At 37.6% G+C, this 22,970-nt stretch overlaps 1 protein-coding gene across 5 annotated transcripts in view; it reads right to left on the bottom strand.

The window, feature by feature from the left end:
• The window catches only part of dlg5a (discs large MAGUK scaffold protein 5a), a 61,187-nt gene extending 43,378 nt beyond the window's left edge, over window positions 1-17,809 (bottom strand). For 2 of the 5 annotated variants that reach the window (XR_016145497.1, XM_089116841.1), the window contains exons 1-3: window positions 17,046-17,809; window positions 2,350-2,418; window positions 87-249 (exon numbers count right to left, since the gene is read on the bottom strand). Coding sequence is in view for 4 of the 5 variants with exons in the window: in XM_089116841.1 (XP_088972967.1) it covers window positions 87-249; window positions 2,350-2,418; window positions 17,046-17,343 (530 nt within the window). In the remaining variant the exon portion in view is untranslated. The remainder of the gene's footprint in view (window positions 1-86; window positions 250-2,349; window positions 2,419-17,045) is intronic. The other 3 variants (XM_039671993.2, XM_039671995.2, XM_039671994.2) reach the window with 2 other exon arrangements.
• Between the last annotated feature and the right edge of the window lie 5,161 nt (window positions 17,810-22,970).

Here is a 22,970-nt window from a genome sequence, read left to right as displayed (position 1 = left end):
GCCAAACTACACTCATATCGGTTATTCAGGAAGACAAAAAGGAACCGTGAAACATTTAAGGTTCTGTTTTCAACTAAGCTTTGTACCTGCAGTCATCGAAGGTGGTGCCAGGGGAGGCGAGTGCCAAGCGCTTGCGAAGTTCATCCCGTTCCCTGGTGACCTGTCTCAGCTGGAACAGGATGGTGTCCAGGTTCTCGCTGGCCGGCCGGGTGTCACTGAGCGCAGGTGGAGGCGATGAGGCTTTGGTACCTGCAACAGTGAGCACGTCACCGGAGCACAGACAAGCTCACCCAGCACTAATGCAAGGCTACGGTCAACACAGAGTCCCCCAAAAAACTAAGACCACAATGGAGGAATCCAACTTGGAGTATGAGTATTTTTTTATTATTATTTAACAGTCAGACATACATTCAACCCAAGAGTTGTATGGGGAGTATGAGTATGAGGAGTATTTTCAGACTATTTTCTCCTTGTGTACCAAAGACCGGCCGTCACAAACATGTAACCAATCCCGTTAACGTGTGAGGCGGGGCTTTTCCACATTGAGCAAAAGAACACATAAAATGGAAAAGGGAAAATCAGGTACATATTGCTGGTGAATTATGTATATTATTATGTTATGATGAACTATATGCCTTTTTGTTGTTCAAAGCCTTTCTAAGGATGCTAATATTTAGAGGGCAGCTGTCCGACTCTGAGATGGTAAACAGGAACATGGTTTGTGTAACATTAACACATTATTAGCTGATTGATAATATAAGTCAAGCCAAAGACTAATCATATAAATTACCGTTAGCCTATGCGTCTGACGTTGTAGAGAGTGATACATAAACGCTTTACCATTCTGATACACTGACTTGTAGACAACCCTGAATAATTCAATCTTCTTCTTCTAAATCAATTTCTGGTTCAAACCTATATGGCTGAATAAACCAATATTTCCACTTGCCATTGTGTAGTGTTTTCTACAGTTGACCGAGTGAATGTGCAGCTTGTTTGGGTTTAGACCGTATTATTGTAGTATTATTTATATACTATAGTATTCATTGATATTTTGACTTAGCTTTTATTTTTATGTTTTAAGTTTTCATTTTAAAATTCAGTTATTATATGTTAGTCCTTTTTATATTTAGGTTTAAGTTTATAAATATAATATTTATATTTGTTAAGCTTTATTTAAAGGAAAGAACACTATTTTAATAGTCTAATAGTTAATAGTTTTAGTTAACAGCAACACAAAGCAGAGCTACTATGACTAAAATAGAAAAGAAATACAGGCTTAAAATGAAATCTGACCTATAAAGCTTGGCTGTACTAAAAAAAAAACTACAGAGCAAAAAAAAGCTGCATAAATAAGCATAAGCAAAAAAAATGTGAACATGCTTGAGGTCACAATGGCTGACATTCTGAGCACTTTATGTAAATGATGATCTTTCGGGATGAGCAGCAACTAAAATTCCACCATAATCTTTTGGTCTTGGACAATCTGCTGCAGATATTCAGAGAATGAATTCCACTTTACGCAGTAACAAAGAGGATAATCTACATTAAAGATAAACGCAAAACAGAGAACATAGTATTTGTCAAGATGTCATTTCATTGCCTTTGTAGGGATTTATTAGAGGAGGTTAACATGAGATATCTGGATAAACACCAAAAAAGCTTTTTTCCAACATTATCCAGACCTAGAAATCATCATTTTAAAATTCCCTTGTGGGAATCCTTAATATGATAATGAAATTCACAGTGTAAATTTGTGTATATAACAGCTGATTTTAGAACAGAAGTCACCAAGTTGAGAAACCATGCATGACAAGATTTAAAAATAAAATAATGGATCTTTATAAATGTCTCTATACAAATAAAATATCATATGAAATCATATTTTGTGAAAAAAAAAATGCAGCAATCTTTTATTGTTTCAGGTTGATTCTTTTTTTTAATTAAACGTTAAAAAAAATAAGTATATGACGACTAATAAGGTTGATGTGAAAAATTTGCTTTGAGTAAATATTCCCGTGTCATTTATTCGCAACTGACTGTGAACAGGCCTTTTGTTGACCTTGTCGTCTCAAACCCACATTCCTCCCCAGCAGACACAAACAGGCAGAGGGCATTATGGGTCTCTCTGGCACAAGGAAACAGCCAAGTCATTTGGATGACGGTCAGCCTCAGAGCACATTCTCCACTGGCACCAAACCAGGAGAACAGGGCTTGGCCTTCAGATAGATCTGCCATGCCCTCCAACAGGCATTAATGTTCATCTGAGTCGGCAGTCTGATTTGAGGGACTCAGCACGGTGACAATGTGTGCAAGGTGTCAAGGGTGGGAGACGAAACTCTGACATACCGACACTGCTGAGGGAACTGCTGCTCTCCGAGTCTGATGGCATTGTGGACAGGACGCTGTAGGTGGACCCTGCGGAGGAGAGAAAACACCAGTTATGCTGACTCTTACAGCTCTTTAATTAACTACATGCTCAACTCTAGAAAATACAGAATAATTCATATGCATGCAACTCTCTACAGAATCACGCCTGAACATTTATTAGATTAGTCATTTTGACTGATTTTTATTATCAGTTCTCGCACTTTAAATCGGTTCATTCTCAAGGTGTCCAACACACAGCCCAACAGTTTTAGCAGACTTTGTTCTAGCCCAAAACAAAGAAGAAATTAAATATGCTAAAATATGCAATTTAATATAATTGTAACATGTTTAGATGATATTATTATTGTTGTTATTTAACCCATAAACACAAAGTGTACCGCCGGCTCAGATCGTGGAAAATTATGGTATATCATTATTTAACGCAGAATCTGACTTTTTAAAAAAGAGCCCAAACCCAAATCAGCAGTTTCTCAGTATTTACTTATGTACTGTTATGTACTTATATCTATGTCACTTAGAAAAATACAACAACTCTAAAAATGCCTTCAGGTATTAAAAGGTTAAAAGTATTGTTATTAATATTATTTGTTATTACATATTATTATTATTATCTAAATTGTATATATATATATATATATATATATTTGTTATTTATTTATAATTCATAACTATTTATTATTTTTAATTAATTATTGTTATTAATAATAATAGAAGAAATAATAAGATATTTATAAATATATATTATAAATAAATTATATATATACATTATAAATACATTATATATATATATATATAGTTTATTTATAATATTATAAATATATTATTATTTCTTCTATTATTATTAATAACAATAATTTTAAATATCTATTATGCATGTTTTGCAATGAAAAGTGATTTTAGAGTGTAAAAAAGCCATTTAAAAAATCATTTAAAAAACAGTTCTGTGAATAATGTCATTCTGCTAATCAAATTATTATCAGTACTGTTTGTAAACAACAATATCAATCTCTGACAAGAAATTCTAGCAAACTTTAAGGCTTGAAATGAAATGATCATACACAACACACATAAAGACATTAAAACACTCTGTCCAAAAAATCAGACCCTTCAGGAAAGCACGAGTATTCCAGAGTGCAATGCTGCAAGAACACCTGAGTATGTAAACAAATATGAGCAATAATGAAATGGATAATTGAATCTTTCAGATTGTGTACAGCTCCTCCACCGCAGGGTTCCTCCTCTCAATGAGCAGAGCGTGTGGTGACAAGGACACGGTTCATTATCACAGGCCTGACTCCACAGTCCACACACACACACACACACACACACACACACCCAAATCCAGCCCGGAGAAGATCACAGTCTATCGGCTCTTCCTTCACTCTCTTATCACATCACCCGAGACACAATTCTGCTTTTGAAGAGCAACTTCAATGCCTCCCGTAGCCTGAAATAACTTCAGGGTAGCAACGATTTGAGAGCAAGGTTTTTTGGGTGGGGTGAAAGGCAGATGGAAATAAATAGAATTGTATAACCGAGTCCTGCGAGTCCTGCACAGGAAGTAGGCTTCAGAAATAGACACCCTGCCTGCTTTTAATGCACTCCAAACAAAAGGTACACTTTACAGTGAGAGGATGGATGGAGATTTAACGCATCAATCATTCAATGGCTACAGAGAACAGACATTACTAAAAAGCCCTAAGGGAAAGTCTGCCACATAAACTGGCCTATTTTCAATCAATGCAAATTAGGAAACGTCAAATTATTTGATGATTTAAAAAATTTAAAGCCAGATTTACAAATTTACAGCTGGCATTATTGTATGCATTTGTAGGAGTTTCCCTTTGACACAAAATGTATGGGGGGAAAGCATTTAAATAAATCATGTGAGGTGATTTACTAAGGTTTGTGCTAATTAACTTAATGGTATTTGCGTCACTATGTCCCACTCATTAGAAGTATTGGAAATAATTGCTTGAATCTGAACAGAGACACATTTGGCAAAGTTTGACAGATTTAAAACAATAGCAGTAGCCCTTTCCCGTCCTCATGTTCGTTTGCTTCCCGCTCTGCACACAGTTGGTCCAACAGTTGTTTCAGGCAAGTAGACGATCAAACCCCCCAAAAACCATCACAAATACGGCATGACACGCGCTGCTATCATAAATTAAGCTGGATTTTAAATCCTTCTATGTGGCAAAAAAAGACCCACAGGCAGAGATTGAACATCCGAGTGTCTTCCTGAAAAATGAACCAAAAGCTGAAGGCTGAAGCTTAATAATGGATGAACGCAAGAGCATTCTTCCAAAAAAACACATTTATCCTTTCGCTTTGACAGTCTAGCAGAATCTGTTTGTACCAAGAAGATGATCTTGAGTCACAATATTACACCATGATGATAATCTATTCGAACATTGTCTCATAGGCTACATTTTACACAGCAGCAGAATCTGGTTGCCTTTTTTAGAGCGCCAAATATGGTTACGTTCACTTCACACACAGTTCAGTAATAAACCAGTGAGTGAAGACCACATTTCATAACATCCCGCAAATCTTCATGATTTAAGCAATTTTGAGCGTGGCATGGTTGTTGGTGCCAGACGGGCCAGTCTGAGTATTTCACAATCTGCTCAGTTACTGGGATTTTCATGCACAACCATTTCTAGGGTTTACAAAGAATGGTGTGACAAGGGAAAAACATCCAGTGTGCGGCAGTCCTGTGGGCGAAAATGCCTTGTTGATGCTGGAGGTCAGAGGAGAATGGGCCGACTGATTCAAGCTGATAGAAGAGCAACTTTGACTGAAATAACCACTCGTTACAACCGAAGTATGCAGCAAAGCATTTGTGAAGCCACAACACGCACAACCTTGAGGCGGATGGGCTACAACAGCAGAAGACCCCACCAAGAACCACTCATCTCCACTACAAATACGAAAAAGAGGCTACAATTTGCAAGTTGAAGACCGGAAGTATATTGCCTGGTCTCATGAGTCTCGATTTCTGTTGAGACATTCAGAATTTGGCGTAAACAGAATGAGAACATGGATCCATCATGTCTTGTTACCACTGTGCAGGCTGGTGGTGGTGGTGTAATGGTGTGGGGGATGTTCTCTTGGCACACTTTTGGCCACTTAGTGCCAATTGGGCATCGTTTAAATGCCACAGCCTACCTGAGTATTGTTTCTGACCATGTCCATCCTCTGATGGCTACTTCCAGCAGGATAATGCACCATGTCACAAAGCTCGAAGCACATGACAATGAATTCACTGTCCTAAACTGGCCCCCACAGTCACCAGATCTCAACCCAATAGAGCATCTTTGGGATGTGGTGGCCCTGGATGTGCATCCCACAAATCTCCATCAACTGCAAGATGCTATCCTATCATGGGCCAACGTTTCTAAAGAATGCTTTCAGCACCTCGTTGAATCAATGCCACATAGAATTAAGTCAGTTCTGAAGGCGAAAGGGGGTCAAACACAGTATTAGTATGGAGTTCCTAATTATCCTTTAGGTGAGTGTGTATTCATATATTCATAAGCATGAATATATGAATTTTCAACATTTAAACCTAATATCAGCAAGCTTTTACTGTGGCGGGATGCCAAGAAGTATGTATATGCACTGATGGTTTTAGCACTCCCAAGTGAAGCACGTCAGTGAATGTCACAGCTTTGCATTTTCCTCAGAAACCAGCAGATTTATTATGCATGCAGTTCAAATGGAAATCTGATACAGTATTACAGTTAGTCGATTTAAATTACAGTGATTGGCCTTAAACAGCTATCAAGCATGTATATGCAAAAGAGAGGTCTGAAATTATTTACCTAGTGCATTTTTTTTTATTATATATATATAATAATATATAATTATATATATGCAAAGAATACAGAGTACATTTCTAAGAACTGTTAAACTAAGTTTTTACATGATTGTTTATGTGTCATGTCAGCCTCAAAAACTGCCTGTGTAAATTATTGTGCAAATTAAGGGTGCAAATGTGCAAAAACTGACACCACAGGGTGTTGTAGAAATAATGTGCAACAGCTACCTGCCACAACAAAGCTGCATTAACTCAAGTCTGAGTGGTTTGTCCCATTTATGATACTGGGCCAGCAAAGGGGGCGTCAGAATGAGCCTGATAAATGATTCTGTTTACCCACATTTCAGCAGTCTAAATCAGCTGACTTTGGCTGTGCTCCTGCTTCTGCTGTAGAAGCTGCTGCTGTTTGATGAAATCTGGAGTCGCCCTAGCACAAGCTGAAAGACAGAGAGCAATGTGCCCTAGGAAAGGAAAAGACACATCACATCAGACAGCCTTTGTTCAGTCACTTTTACATGACGCCACATGGCAAGGCTGTGGTACTGAGGGCAAGGTTCAGAAGAAGCAGCCAATCAAGACTCAGAGTCTATCATGTGACACGGCAGTATATAAAATCGGTCAGCTAGTCATGTGCAGTGAGTAGAGAGACAACAGCAGACAAAAATCTGGACTCTTGCGTATCAGGTGATGTCACACACACAGAAAAAGGGACATTCCCACTTTTGACAAGAAATCTGAGGGGATCAGAGCGGTAACCCAACTTTCAATAATAGTGACTGAATAACCCCACAACATCTCATGAACACAAAGCACTAAAATAGAGGAACCAAAAATCGAATTTTACCACTACAAATGCTGCATCTGAGATTACTTGGCATTTGGTGGGGCTTTTTATCCAAAGCACACTACCAGCAGGAAAAGAGCCCCTGGAGTAAGCTCAGCACTCGTCTCAATGGCAGCACAGTAATAGAGCAAGATTGTGATCTCAGTAACTCTAGTTCTCGGTCACGCCTACTAGAAGTACCAGTCTCAGCGTAACGTAAGAATCTGGGCTGCCAACACCATTACACATCTCATCTCATCACTTCACATAGGCATCACTCCAACCACAGGCAACCTTTGAGGGTTGCTGTGGCCAAATTCTGCTTCTCTCAGCACATCTTGCAGAGATTTGTCATCTGATGGCAAAGCAAACCTTAGAGCAATTTATTTGTTCCTTAATGTTACCCTTTTTACTAAAAACAAAATCATCTGTAAGCAATAAAGCCATCCGCACTACAGTTCATCAGTTTGGGGTGGGTACAATGTTTTAGAAAATGTCTCTTATGTTTACAAAGACTGCATTTATTTAAAATAGAGGAAAATTTTTATATTATTATTTAATTATATGAATCTTGTTTAATATTTTAGCTGTTTTCTATTTCTATAAAATGACATTTATTCCAATGAGGGCAAAGCTGAATTCTCAGCATCATTACTTAAGTAGAAAACTTAAGCGTGCTGCATTACGAGAATGAACCTCATTGGTTCTTGCGGAAGCTTAAAGGTGCTGCGTTACGAGAATGAACCTCATTGGTTCTTGCGGAAGCTTAAACGTGCTGCGTTACGAGAATGAACGTCATTGGTTCTTGCGGAAGCTTAAGCGTGCTGCGTTACGAGAATAAACGTCATTGGTTCTAGGGGAAGCTTAAGCGTGCTGCGTTACGAGAATGAACGTCATTAGTTCTAGGGGAAGCTTAAGCGTGCTACGTTACGGGAATGAACGTCATTGGTTCTAGGGGAAGCTTAAGCGTGCTACGTTACGAGAATTAACCTCATTGGTTCTTGCGGAAGCTTAAGCGTGCTGCGTTACGAGAACAAACCTCATTGGTTCTTGCGGAAGCTTAAGCGTGCTGCGTTACGAGAACAAACCTCATTGGTTCTTGCGGAAGCTTAAGTGTGCTGCGTTATGAGAACGAACCTCTTTGGTTCTTGTGGAAGCTTAAGTGTGCTGTTGAACTTTTTGAAGCTTCAAAGTGTTAGTTGCATAGCTTGGTAGTTGCGTAGCTTGGTAGTTGCGTAGCTTGGTAGTTGCGTAGCAAGTCGTGATGCAATGTTTTTGAATGCAATGCAAGTTTCTTTGGATAAAAATGTCTAGCAATAACTGTAACTAAAAATATAAGCTAAATATCTAAATCTATCTTTTTAACTACCACAGTCCAGAAACCAGAGGCATGCAGATTATAGCAGGAACTTGATCTAAAGTCTGAAAAAATTCATTATTGAAGATGGTGAATGTGTTACAAAAGCATTCCTCTGATGACTGTAGCGGCAGTGCGCTAAAAGGGATGAATTTAGAAACACACCTTGTGTGTGAGAGTGAGAGTGAGAGTGAAGATTACTGTGCTGACAGTCTAACAGAACACCAAAATCCTCTCAGGCAGCCATCAGAGAAAAGTACCAAAAACTAAAATTACAAAAGAAAAACTACTGAAGAAAAATGTGCACGCTGCACCTCCGGATTCTTACTTTCTTTTAATCTTAACATTCAAAGTTTAAAAAGTCTTTAAAAATCCACATCTGATTGTGTTGCAGTGACAGGTACATAAAGCAAGCTCACTCTAATATAGCAACTCCCTATGGGACACATGGCCCGCTTTCAGATACCCACTGTAGTGCTGTTTCAGAACAGTGTGATCACTGCCGCTCAGACTAACCCGCATCCATACTCATGCCATCTCAAGTCCTCCTGGGAAGATTGTACGTACGAGATCTTTTGTTTTTACTGATACAAAGAAAACCTTTTAGTGCTTACGCAACAAAATGAAGTACAAAATATATGCATTGTGTGTGCAAATTAAATTGCATGTATTTTATTACTCTTGTGCAGCCACACAGAAAATTACTTGAAAGAAAACAGTCACAAAATCCTCAAAGCAGCTAAATTGAGACAGCAGTACCAGAGATGTATAAAGTACTAGAAACCCGGTCTTGAGTAAAAGTACAAGTGCTCAATCAAAAAAGTGACTTGAGTAGAAGTTGAAGTGCTCTTTAAGCACCACACTTAAGTAGAAGTAGTAAAGTATTCAACATATATTTTGTACTTAAGTATTGCAAGTAGTTTATTTTATAATTCACTCCTTAAGTACTAAAAGTACAAGTATTGTGTCATGTAATTATTAAGGAAAGCAGTTAAAAGTTTGAACTAGCAATCAAATACAAAATACAAATTTGCTTTGGCGGCCACCAAAAAAATTTCATTGCAGGACAACCCCTGCATTAGTCAATGTGTGTGTCAATCAATACCATTACCCTATAAAACTGCCGTGCGATTTAGGCAGCATTAAAAAGCCAACTTGCAACGAATGATTCGTAAAATTTTTATAATTGTAACGAGTAAGTAGCAGAACATTAAAAAAAAATATCGAAGTAAAAGTATTAAATTCATCAAAAATATCTACTGAAGTAAGTATGAGAAAAAAAACAATACTTTCTAGTAGACTCTGTACAGCATTTTAGTACTTAAGAACAGTACTTAAGTAGTTCTACTTCGTTACTATACATCTCTGAGCAGTACACAAAATCATATGTAAAGAATACTAAAATACTAAAAAATCATGGTTTCTGCAAAAACATTAAGCAGCACAAGTGTTTGACATTGACAGTAATAAGCAATGTTTCTTGAGCACCAATCAGCATATTAGAATGATTTCTGAAGGATCATGAGACACTGAAAGGAGATCTAATGATGCTGAAAATGCATGCCATTACAAGAATAAATTAAATTTTAAATTGTAATAAAATAGAAAACAGTTATTTTAACTTGTAATAATATTTCCCAATATATATATATATATTTTTTTTTTTTTTTTTTTGATTAAATAAATGCAGCTTAGGTGAGCATAAGAGACTTCTGTCAAAAAAGTTCAAAAAAATCTTGGAGCCTCTGATAAGACTTAAGATTAGCCTATCACATCTCTGTATATTTCCATTACCTCAACTAACATCTAGACCGTGGCACTTCCGCAGTTCCTCTGCAATTACGCAGCTTGGGAACACTTGAAAATGGTAATGAGCTCTTTCTTGATAGCTCTGCCTCTCATGGAGAAAAGCCTTGAACCTCTGAGTGAAACCAGGAGGCTTGTGTCCTTTTAAAGCCACAGAAACTAGCACGCATGTATGTGGTTCTGACAGTATCGTTTTGTCTCCTTTAATTCCAGCGTTAGCAATCATTCATGCGTTCTGCTGCCATTAAACGATCAAGCGCTGTTAGTGTGTGTTCACACCACAAATTGAGCTGAGATCAATACTGTTTGAGCCAATGTGAAAATGTGTGAGAGCATCATCAAGAGGGATATTGGATTGATCAGATAGCTTTGTGCCAGTGTGCCAGACAGATAGAAAGAAATCTGTCTAGATCCAAAAATAAATGAGAGCTGCAATATTGACTAAAAGCAGTGCAGTCTCAGATGCGTTCAGTCTAGTGAGGTGAATAAAAGCTGAAGCGGACATGCAGAATATAAAAGACAGAGGCTATCCTGTCCTTGAGTGTGACGTTAAGAGGCAGGGATCCTAAAAAAAACTTCTTAGATCTGAAGTGATGGCCTTGAATCAGACTGGCATCAGTATTAATATTTCATGGCATGAGCTGTGCTTCACAAAGTCACGAGTAGTGCACGTCTACTACACTCAAAACATCATTCACAAAACCACTTCTGTTCTGAGGGTGTTTTCACACTTTGTTCGATTTTGCCTGGTTCGAACAAGAGTTCGATCGCTCCCCCTCCCCCCACTGGATTGTGTTCACATTATATTTTTGGGTCCGAACCAGTGCGTTTGCATCATCAAAGTTGCATGCATGGTAATGATGACGCAGGACAAGGAGGCAAAATGCAAAGCGTTGCTCATCTCACTTTATATTTCGTTTTTTAATCTTTGGTGTTGTTTTTAAAGCATCAGCATCAGCACATAACGGCACTTGTGTCTATCTGCCGCAAATGATCCACATGGTATAGTCAACAATACATACTTTGCAGGCGGACAAGAACGCCATTCTCCATCAACGAAACCCAGTAAACTAGTCAAGGATCTTGCCAGGACTTCATCAGTTTTTATACAAAAGTTGGTGTTTCGGGGTGTAAATGACACGCCAGATAGTTGTGCGCACATATGATTGCGGAAACTTCAAGTACTTTATTTGCCACAACCAAGACTTTTAAGTATACGCCTATGTAATATGTAAAAGCATAAATGTTTCACATTTTGTTGGCAAATTTTTGTAACTATGTACCAAGATATTTTCTAACATTGGAAATTTTCAAAACAATTACAAACGTGTAATGGCGGGGATGTTAAAAAAATAATTTACAATTTTATAAAAACTGGGACCCTCTACTTAATTTTGTCAAGAACACACCATCTATCTTTGCTGATTTGTAATATGTATTTTTAATCAACTTATGGATATATCTCTTCATGTTCGCATACGTGTGTGCATTTGTGTATATACATTCACATACAGTAATGTATAACATTATTAGTTATTTATTTTTATTGTATTATTATTACTTAAAAAAAAATAATAATAATTTTAATATTTATTTTTATTTATTTATTGTGTAATTTGTAAAAATACTTGTGTTTAATTTTCCTCCTCGGGGTGGGTGGGTCAAGGTTTACTGAGGGTTATGGATTGCTCATGTTTGAGTCCACCCTTAGTAGTTGTTAAAAAAGGGAATATACTTTTATTTATTTTTTTGCTGTACCCTTTTGTATATTCAAATATAAAAAAAATAATAATAATTTAAACTGCAAAACTGTTACCCAATCACAGCAGTAGGCATTTATTCCCAAGTTTTGAAAGCGGCATTCCCATCAAAACAGATGGTTTGAAAGAGAAGGTCAAAAACAGGACAGAAAACAGCCTATTACTTTTCAATTAGGCTGTTTTTTTGATAACATAAGTGGAGCTCAGTTCACGACCCACACACGACATACTGTCACTCTGTAACTTTCCCTGTCCCCTGCACTGATCAACTGGGATCCAAGCGGACAGCCCCCATAGGTCAGGAAACAGTGCAAGCTGCTGATGGTGCAGTTTGGGTCAGTTCGTTTAAAACAAAAGGCCTGTTGTTTCTGTACTGGCCCTACATTTGACTGCATGAGGGAGTAGTCCGCTAGCCCGCTGTGTACAAGCCCTTACCCAAGTGAAACAACTGCAAATGGGTGGCACCATAAAGCTGCAGTGTCTGAGGTGGCCTATAGGCAATAACTTCAGATCGGAAACTGTAACATCCAAAGTCTCTGGAATTATTAAGCGAGCCAAACTAAATGATCAGCGATGCGTTTACAGTAATCAATGCGTTTTCACCTCAGGGAAATGTGCAAGTCTGCACTATGGCTATTGGAATATCATCTACAGCACATAAATCTCACTCTCCCCGGTCCTGTTAGAGAGATTGATCGGCAACATTGATCTTTTGTCTCCCTATGGTGGTTGATTTATGAGGCTGCGTACGGGAGTCCTTCCATGGAGAGACATGCTGTTTGCAGTTCCTTTAGCCTGCGTGCTGAACAGTTGGAGCTGCCGCTACAATACTATCCTCTGAACCGATACTGCCCCTCCTCCACGACTGTGTGTGTGTAAAGGAAGACCTGGCAATGAAAAGAGATGAAGTCCAACAGCGGCAGCTTGGGAGAATGACTTCAGAGAAGGTTGATATATCAGCACAACTCATCCCGCATGCATACGGCAGAGTCATTTCAGGCTGTTCGGAGCCTGCAGGGGGACAAGGCTCATCTTTAGCTCTTACTAACACGGCTAAACGTAATAATCACAAGAACTGAATCACCGCACTAAAGAAAATTATGCTTTCGCAATACCTTTCAGCTCAAATCAGCATAAGCCCCACACAGGAGGATACAGAGCATCTTCAGAGGAAGGAAAATAATCTGGAGATGAAGAACCACAACTGGAAAGAGGAAATATATACAGCTCCACGATTATGGATTTCTTATACACGTGTGTGGCTGGTGTACACAAAAGCACAGAGTCAGGTGGGACTGTGCCAGCATGCACAAAGGTGTCAGTAATGCTCCACAGCAAAGGCTCTCAACGAGTGGGTCGCAGATCTGTTGTGATAAGGTCATGGGCAAAATGCAAATAATGAAATACAATTAATTAACCATAATATTTCTATACGTTAGGGAGAAAACATTTCCCCAGCATTTTGTTGTTAATGTCAAAAAGGTTGTGCATTCAGTTAATATGCGATTTACACAAATTCCTGATAGAAGCCATATTAAACAGATTCAACTGTTAAAAAAATAAAATTGTTACGTGGATTTACATTACATTTAATCATTTAGCAGCTAAAACGACTTACAAAAGAGAAGAACAACAGAATTTTAGAACAATTGAATTTTTTATTTTCATTTTTTATTAAAGGCGATACATTAGAAAAGAACAGATATAGTACCTATGTCTATATATGAGTGTTAGATACCAGCAATATGTAAAAATAGAAGAAATAAGCATGCACTATTAAATATCTAACATCAAGTATTTAATCAAAAATACAGGCAAAAACAGTAATATTGTGAAATAGTATTATAAATTAGTTTTTGAATACATCTTTATATGCAATTTTATTTCACTGATGGGTAAGATGAATTTGCAGCATCATTACTCCAGTCTTCAGTCACATGATCCTTCAGAAATCAATCTGATATGCTGATCTGCTGCTCAGGAAACAATTCATATTATTTTCAATGTTGAAAATGATTAATATTTCTGATTTTCTCTGGATTCTTTAATATACAGAAAGTTCAAAAGCTCATTTGTCATTGAAATCTTTTGGAACTAAGCCTATGCGTATTGTTACTTGATCAATTGAATGCATTCTTGCTGAAAAAAAATTTAAATATAAATTTATTTCAAAAACTAAATCTAGTAAGTCCCTAAACATGCTCTCAATCCTCAACTCCATGAACAAAAATACACAAATTACAAGAAAACACTCAGACTCAAGTCTAATTCAATACAGGTTCACATGATGGGTCAAAAAACAAGCTTAATTTCAGTGTTCAAAAAGACCAGTCTGAGGGTGCAGAGAGCATGAAATCCTCAAAATTCAATTAAGCCAACAGTAATAGCATGTGAAGCACTCAACAGTACACTTACTCAGGGTAAAAATCACAATATAGTTCATCTTTCTTCTATCTACACCTTTATATGGACTCCGTAGTGGAGATTAAGATGATCGCGGTACCAAAATTTCAGCCGTCGGTACCAATGCCAGTCAAATTTCACAGTTCTCTGTACCAATTTTGGTTCAGTAGCAGAGCAATAAACCGTTGAATTGAGTAATTTAATGTTTCGTTTTGTCTTATCCGTTGGTCATCAATGTCAATCATCGCAGTTTGTTTCTGATTCAATAATGCATTTATATACAGTACGCTTGTCAATCTAGAAACTTTAGCAGCATGAAAAACTACATTTGTATAAAACAAAAAAAACAACAAAAAAAACAATATGATAAAAAGCTGTTGTAATCGAACCTCTTATTTACATCATGTTTACACTTTGTCAGTTATAGTGAAAGGATTCACAAGGATTCGTGGACAGGTCGTTGTGTTCATGTTCTTAACAGATATGATCGTGATTGGCTACTGCTCAAGGCTTGTAAAAACATGCGGTAAATACAAACATTTGACACTCGACGAGCGCTCAAACAAACATGAACTAGAATGTTTAAAAGCAGCGTCTATCGATGAGTATCAAATATAATCCGGTACTACCAGTACTAGCGGTGTAAGAAAGGAAAGAAAAAAAAAAAATCGATACGCTTGAGTATCGCAATATTTTATTTTGCAATGCTGTATCGATTTTTATTTTATTTTTTTGGCTATGCATAGACGCACCACTAGCCGTTTTGCTAGAAACAACATAGCTATGGCTGAACCCCGCGCAAAGACTGGCTCCTGCTCTATTCCTTTCGGCATGTTAAAGTACTGCTGGTACGGTACCGACTGCATGGTACTTGTACATTTGAAAACCTTAGTGGAGGTTCATGACCCCCACACTCATCCTCAAGGACACCAATAAAAATGTCAGTAAACTCAAATATCCTCAACTGTATCATTACAAAAATCAATCAATTACAATCATTTCAAACCATTTTTAAGACTCCATCCATTCTTACAGGTCTACAAACACAGCACATGTATGTTCAAATCGATTTGCCATGGTTCCCTGGCAAGTGTGTTTCCATGGAAACAAGCCAGCCTGTAGCCTATTCCATAGATGTGCGTCAGGGAAGCATTCGGTTTGAACAAAATTAAAATGGAAATGATATGACCCATGTCATGAGCAGTGAAATAGAAGCACATATCCATGAGCTAATCCAGGGGAAGAATCTTTATTTCAGTTACCCATGATGCCTCTCTCTGATCATTGGTAATAGCTTGAAGACTTAGATCATTGACTGAGAAACCCTAGTGTGATCTTTGCATTCACGGTCAATCGATGCGATAGTACTTTCATCCTCATCTGTAACACCACATTTCCACCTGCAGAAAATCCCTGTTCCACCCTGGTGGTCTGCAGCCTTTATCTGGTCAATCCCAACCATTTATCACTGACCCAACACTAAAACCATCATGCAACACCTTTGTTATGTCATAAAACAATTACACCATTGCTCTGAAACATCCGCTGCAAAATGAGACGTGACCTCTACAGATTCAACAGGAAGAACAACACAATCATCATTTATGCAAATGCAAAGATGCATCTTAAAAATGAAGGTCCTCAAAGCAATGCCTTAGAAGAACCATGTTGGGTTCACCCAAAAAACCTTCAGTAAGTTGTTCTTAATAGTGTAACAAACTTTTTAATTATGAAGAACCTGGAAAGGTTCCACCATCATGGATGTTAAAGGTTCTTCAATGAACCATATGCCAAACAAAAACATGAATGTGGCATGCAAATGAAATGAACAGATTTGTTCCTACGGAAATAAGTTCAATCCATCTTATGTTTAATTATGTCTATCCAAAAAGAAAAAAAAATCTGTTAACTTCTATATCTCATTCTCATCTAAAATAACAAGTTAAACATCAGTTTTACATGTGTGCTCTGATCCACATCATGAATCAAGCATGACATGTTCACCTCCCAATCCCAAACTGCTATTTGTCTTGCCAGTGTGACATTGACGGGTCAATTCCAGTGCTTTACTATTGATCCAAAGATAAAAATAACTGAAACCATCCTGCAACATCATTTCTTTATATCAACTCATCACATTGACATCCACGTCATGAATCAAAAACCTGACTTCATCATCTCTGCAATGAGAAGACATGTTGTTACATACAAACACAAATTCTACCGCAGTCAAATCACTACTGAAAATACTCAACTTCAGCTAGGACTTTCACATCCACCTACAAGAAACTAAAACCACCAGACATCTGTATTGCAACTCGCTTGATTCATGATGTGCATCAGATCAGATCACACGTTGAGTGTCCACCTCCAATCTATCCTTCCAGCCAGTGCAATTCCAGAACTTTTTCTTTAAAAGAACTGAAACCATTGTGCAGTGCAACACAGTTTCATACTTGCTTTAAAACATCTGCACAATAGCAAAGACCATAACCTCATCATGCAATGCAAAGACATGCTAAATGTTGCATGCAGATTCTACAGGAACCAGACAACCAACACACTCCAATCGGATGTACAACTCACTGACAACTTCTGCCAAGACTTTCACGTCCACCAAACATCAGTGATCTGAATTTGATGCACATCATGAATCAAGCACTTGTCTGCAGTGCATCTTACCAGAGTGCTCTGCTGGTCCTCCGCCGTTGGCGAAGAGGGCCGAGTACAGGTGAGGGTATGTCTTCTCCAGGGCCACACAGAGCTCCAGGAAATGGTCGCTATCCTTGTTCATGAGCATCTTCAGGAGCTGCTCCACTTTCTCGGCGCTGGAGGAGCAGTTTTGGTCCAGCTCGAAGGTTTCCTGTTCGCTGAGGCTTCCCGATTTACTCAGCAACTCTATCAGCCGGTCCGCATCCGTGATGGACTCCAGTAAGTTCTGGTGGTACTGGTGGAGTAACTCTTTGTGCTTGGGCTCCATTGCAGTTCCCACAGTTGTCTAGCTAACTAGCTAGCTCCGTGCTATCGCCGTAGACCCAATTCCCCTCACACAAACCCGATGAATGCAGCAGCAACTTCCCTCTATCCGCTCACTTGTAGGATTTGAGCCACGGCGCCATGAGATGTGATGGCTTAACGTTAATCAAGCGGGGTTTCATTACAAACAGTAGAAAGGCACAGAAGCCATGTTTGTTGCCTGAGGCTGTTGACTGCACTAAACAGCGAGACATTTCTCCCGGATCACTTACGCGAAGCAACTTCGTCTATTTTCCCCAGCGCTTCCGTGGAGAGCATGTTCATCCGCGTTTATAGTTTCTTCTTGGGCATTTATTTGGCGCTGTGCGGACTCAAGTGTGAGCAAAAGTAGCGCAACTCTTCTAGCGTTCCCTACTCAAACTGTACGCTCCGCCATGTCTCGGTATCTCAGCAGCTGCTGCCTGCTGTCAATCAACTTCCCGTGCAATGTCCATATTTGGTAAAGTAGGCGGGGATTTGCCCGAGACACACCTGGTTTGCTCCAATGGGCGTGCACTACTGTTCAAAATTTCGGGCAAAAGGGGTTACACACAGTTATGAGGATAATGCATCATGACATAACAAGTGCAAGGGGGGTTTACGCTGGAACATGTGCTGTACAACGCAGCCTGTTTGCATATGATTTGTATTAAATGTGCTACTTTGTCATTTTTTTGATTTTAAAGTCACAACATTTAAATACATAAATAAATATTTCTAAAACAAGGCAACTGGGTGCTACCCAGCCATTGGTGCTCATAGCCGAATTGAGAGGTAAATATCACATGAAACAATTGAGCATAAAAATACTTTTAACAAATATGTTTTAATAACATATCCGAGACCAGTTAATTAAAGGCTTTTTATACGCTTAACAAAATGAGTGCCTTGGAATATTTTGTTGTTTCATTTAATGTTTATATAAATAAATACATTTAAAAATGTGAATTTGGTGTTTTGGAAAATGTCTGATTTTAAAAACTGTAACAATGCCAAGAAAATGAGTGTAAGCGAATTAAAACCATTGTATGCTAATAAAAGATTTGCTGCGTTCTTCCATATATTCAGATATTGACATTTCTGGACATTAGGTGAACAAGTTAGAAAAAAAATTGTTCTTTAATTTGTGTCTTTTTCTTACATGTTTACATAAACTACTACTACCACTAGAAAACAAGTTTTTTTTTTCTTATTCCACTGAAAGACTTTTTAAATTCTCAATTAATTTTGATATTATAATTTTTTAGAGAGAAAAAATAGGCTACTTAATAGTAATTTTCCTTTTTAAGTGTCTTGATTTAAGTAAATCTGTATTGGAAAACAAGACAAATGCAGTAAATTGCAATTTTCTGAGATTTAGATTTCATGAACAAACCCCAAACTCCACGTTCTTGATTTTTTTCCCATCAGTTCAGCATGTAAAATTGATTTCTGTAATTTATCTTCTATACTGTCACTGTTTATTTAACCATATGAGAAGCATTACATTTCTGATTTATGACTTTGTGGAACATCCATCCATTCTTGATGCTCAAAGTTCACATTACGGTGCTGAAAGCCAGCAACAGTAAGAGTGTTTACACATCTTCATTAGATGACTTACATCATTAGCAGCAGCTCAGAGCGCTTTATGGATGAAGAACTAAGGTTACGTGGAGTTCACATGGCTATAAGAGCTGCTGCTGGTTTTGAATCATGAAAAGAAGATTAGTCTCCGCTCAATTATCAGTTAGCTTATACCTCAAACATCCAATGAGTGTGGGATTAAAGCGGATTGAGTCATTTTATAGGACTACCAAGATAACAAGAAAAGGATGTTTGTCTTACACATGCAAACACGATGAACTCAGTTCTCACGGCACATCTAGCCTAAGCAATTGGCCTTATGCACAGCTGCACTACTTCCTGAACTTAAGCCAGCTCCTTTGTTTCCTGTCTGCCATTATTGGACAAATTGATTAGTTCAGGTGTGCCTGACCTCAGTTGTCATAGCAACAATAATCAGACACACCTGAATTAATCAAGCTTGGCCAATAATGCCAATTGATTTAATTTCTGCAAAGGTTATGCAAGACCAAGAACGTTTGGAGAAAACCTGTAATCTTTTAAAGTCGGCACGAAATGGAAGTTACAATAGTCTTTTTCTTCTTTATTGTGACGGATATCTGTGTGAAAAACTTGATTTTGTACATCGGGAATTGATTGACATCAAATTACAGCGAGAGCGATTCAAAATACGCAGTTTTAGGATATTTACGGTAATTACAACATGGCGTGAATGCACCATTTAGCAAAACTGCGCCTCCGGCAACTGGAATTCGATTTCCCGGCTCGAGGTCCAGTTCCTTTCTTTCAGTCTGATCCCTTCTGTCATCCAATAAAGTGATAAAAATGCCAAAAGTAGGGTTCACTGGAGCTAAAGGCACACCAGGGTAAATTTTATTTTTGCTCTTAACCACTAGATGGCACACAAACTTGCCGCAGCACTTTCCAAGATGCACGTGGAAATTCAGTACCTCATTGCAGTATACAAGATCCAGGAGGCGGAGTTGGATCCATGTCTACGGCGTAGAGATGGGTAGGATTAGGGGTGGGGCTAGCGATCAGGGGGCGTAGATGGGTAGGGTTTAGGTAAATGTAAGGTGTTACCCTTTGGGCAACAGCGCAAAGTTGATTCTTTGCTAATTTGATCCAATATTTGATTGAATATTTTTTTTGAGTAGCAAATGAGAATCGGTCAAATTATTCAATATATTTTTAAACAAAAGTCTTCTTAATGATTTTCAGTTTTTTTCAGTTCAAGGTAAAGTAACAGTTTTTCTATAAAGGAAGAATATGTAATAGTGTGGTATTTGGGGTAAAAGGCGCCCCTAGTGTTGGGGTGAAAGACAATAATTAACATGATGATAATAAACTGCTGGCTGACATTTCCATTTGTTGACATGACATGGTTAGATTCAAATGGTAAATATCATATATTAAGTTGGATGTCCACCTTAGAGATTATCACAATTTTTATGATGAAACCATCATATTTAATCATAGCATATGGGATCTCCCTCAATGCTTTCAGAATCTTTACTTGAACAAGTATTAACTAAGACATTATTAAAAACATTTGTATTTGTATAAATAACGTGTGCCTTTTGTCCAGTGTGTGGGTTAAAAAGCCAAATTTGCCACCTCATAAATGTATACAATGTTTAAATAATTTTATGATTTATTTTCACAGACAATCTGTTGCTCCATCAATTTTCAGTAGAAACACACACACATATACATACATATATATATATATATATATATATATATATATATATATTCTGCACTCATACACTATGGGAGGAGCGAAAAGCATTTTTCTTTGAATTTTTTTTTTTTTACGAGAGCACATGGAAAAAAATGTGTATGGAGAGAGAAATATATAGCTTAAAAATATTGCAATATTACATTAAAAACGACAATAACAATTGTCCATTTTGATTTTATGGTGACGTTAAATGCAGCTGAGAGAACTGACTAACCGCAGCAAAGCAGGGTATGTTACCCATACATATCTATGATGTTACCCCCATCTGAGAAACCTTGTGACACTGCAAATTGGTTGTTCTAAATTGAAGCTATTTTACACTCCCACGTGAAGTAGAAATGAGTGTTGTCAAGGTTCTGATGCCACTATAATCAACAGCCAATTAAAAAACACGTCTGTAGCCTACACTTCTCCAGAACTGGGAATTATGTTAAAAGATTGATACAGAACATCGGCTCTTTGTTTGCATTCAGAACAACTGAAGAAAAACTCATAGAGACCGACACATAAAACAGTTGTTAAAAACATTGATGTTGTAAGGACTGAAATTACCATGACGGAGTTATTTATAGTTAATTTCATCCAGGCTTGTGAGAATTTCCTGTAAAAAGCATGCAGAGGGGAAACAATAAGATATATTAAGGTCTCAAATAGAGAGAGAGAGAGAGAGAGAGAGAGAGAGAGAGAGAGAGAGAGAGAGAGAGAGAGAGAGAGAGAGAGAGAGAGAGAGAGAGAGAGAGAGAGAGATATTAATGTGTATGAACAGATGTTTGGTTTTATCTTTTAGTGGTTAGATATAGTTGATTGCTCTTAGTAAAGCCTCATTTTATGGTATCTGTAAATCCTGAATAATTAGGACAAAGGTTTTTAATTTTGACTGATTTTCATTTAATTTATAACCTAAATACTGAAAGACTGCAGTTTTAGGCAAGGTCAAAAAATACATGAATTAAATAAGTGATTTCTTTCTTTCTTTCTTTCTTTTTTTTTTTTTTGTTTATAAAAAGGGATCAAAGTGGAAGAAGTCACAATGGAAGTCACACGATTATTTTCATGTTTTTTCCACCTTCAGCGTTGTATTTGAAATGTACAGGGCAAGTCTGCCCTCTACTGGTGTAAATAAGAATATAACTCCACTGTGTCGTCGCCGAGATATCGATTCTCAAATATTTAATTATTTATATCCAACCATCCAAGATATTTGCTTTAAAACCTTTAGATTTATGAGCAAACACTATTAAGCAATGGAAATGGACGTATATTATTAGACAACAATACATAATAAGAGTCCACATCCCACAAAATCGTTCAGGGATTGGGAATGATTTAAAAAATGTCCCCGCCATCTTGCGTTTTCGATAAACTTGTCAAACTAAATAACGCTCGCGTAACTTGCCGTCCTCGGCAGTTTGCCCTTGATACGAAGAAATGAACAGGTTGTTGGACGGCATTAGATTTGAGTTGATTTGGAAGCAGTGACACTTCAGACTCGGGAGGGGGTAGTGAGCAACAAATGATGCATGTAGCCTACCCTATGATTCACACAGTGAGCTAACCTCCTTAGCTATTTAAGTCTTGGTTAAACACGGTTAATTACAAGTGACATAAATAATAACAGGATACACGAAATATTTAGCTTTCTTGGCTACTTTTTTTCTTCATTAGTTCACTCCAAAATGAAATTTCTGTCATCATACTCACCCTCAAGTTATGAATTTCTTTCTTCTACTGAACATAAAAGATATTTTGAAGACTATGGAGATGATGGACCCCATTAACTTCCATAGTATGGTCAACAAACAAAACCATGGAAGTCTAATTTGGTTATTCTTCAAAATATCTTCTCCTGTTCAGCAGAAAAAAAGAAATTCATACAGGTTTGGAACAACTTGAGGGTGAGTAATTGATGACAGAACACACACACACACACACACACTTGCAGCAGGTCTAATTATGATTACGGTCACTTTTGCCTAGGTAATGTCACTTCAGATATGAATTTTCCTATCTTTATTCTGTTTATTGTAATGGCTGTCATGCCTCATCTAGTAGGATTAATTATATGAATGCATATATTAATATTTATCAGGGTGTTTTGAGGTCACAGTTGGATTAGCTTCAAAAGTCAGCACTGATAGTACCAAGGGGGCTGTTGAAGAAATACCAAGTTAATTTGAGTTGAACGCTTTAGTTATAATCTCTTTCAGGCAGGATTTACTTAGCATTTCATATGTGTTTGGGCTCTTTACAGAGTAAGCAAATGAGAAACACAAAGACAGCAC

This window comes from Pimephales promelas, chromosome 11, assembly GCF_988280905.1.
Source record: "Pimephales promelas chromosome 11, fPimPro1.hap1.1, whole genome shotgun sequence".
NCBI lineage: Eukaryota > Metazoa > Chordata > Actinopteri > Cypriniformes > Leuciscidae > Pimephales > Pimephales promelas.
Note: the sequence above shows the minus strand (reverse complement) of the source record. Positions and strands in the feature narration are given on the sequence as shown.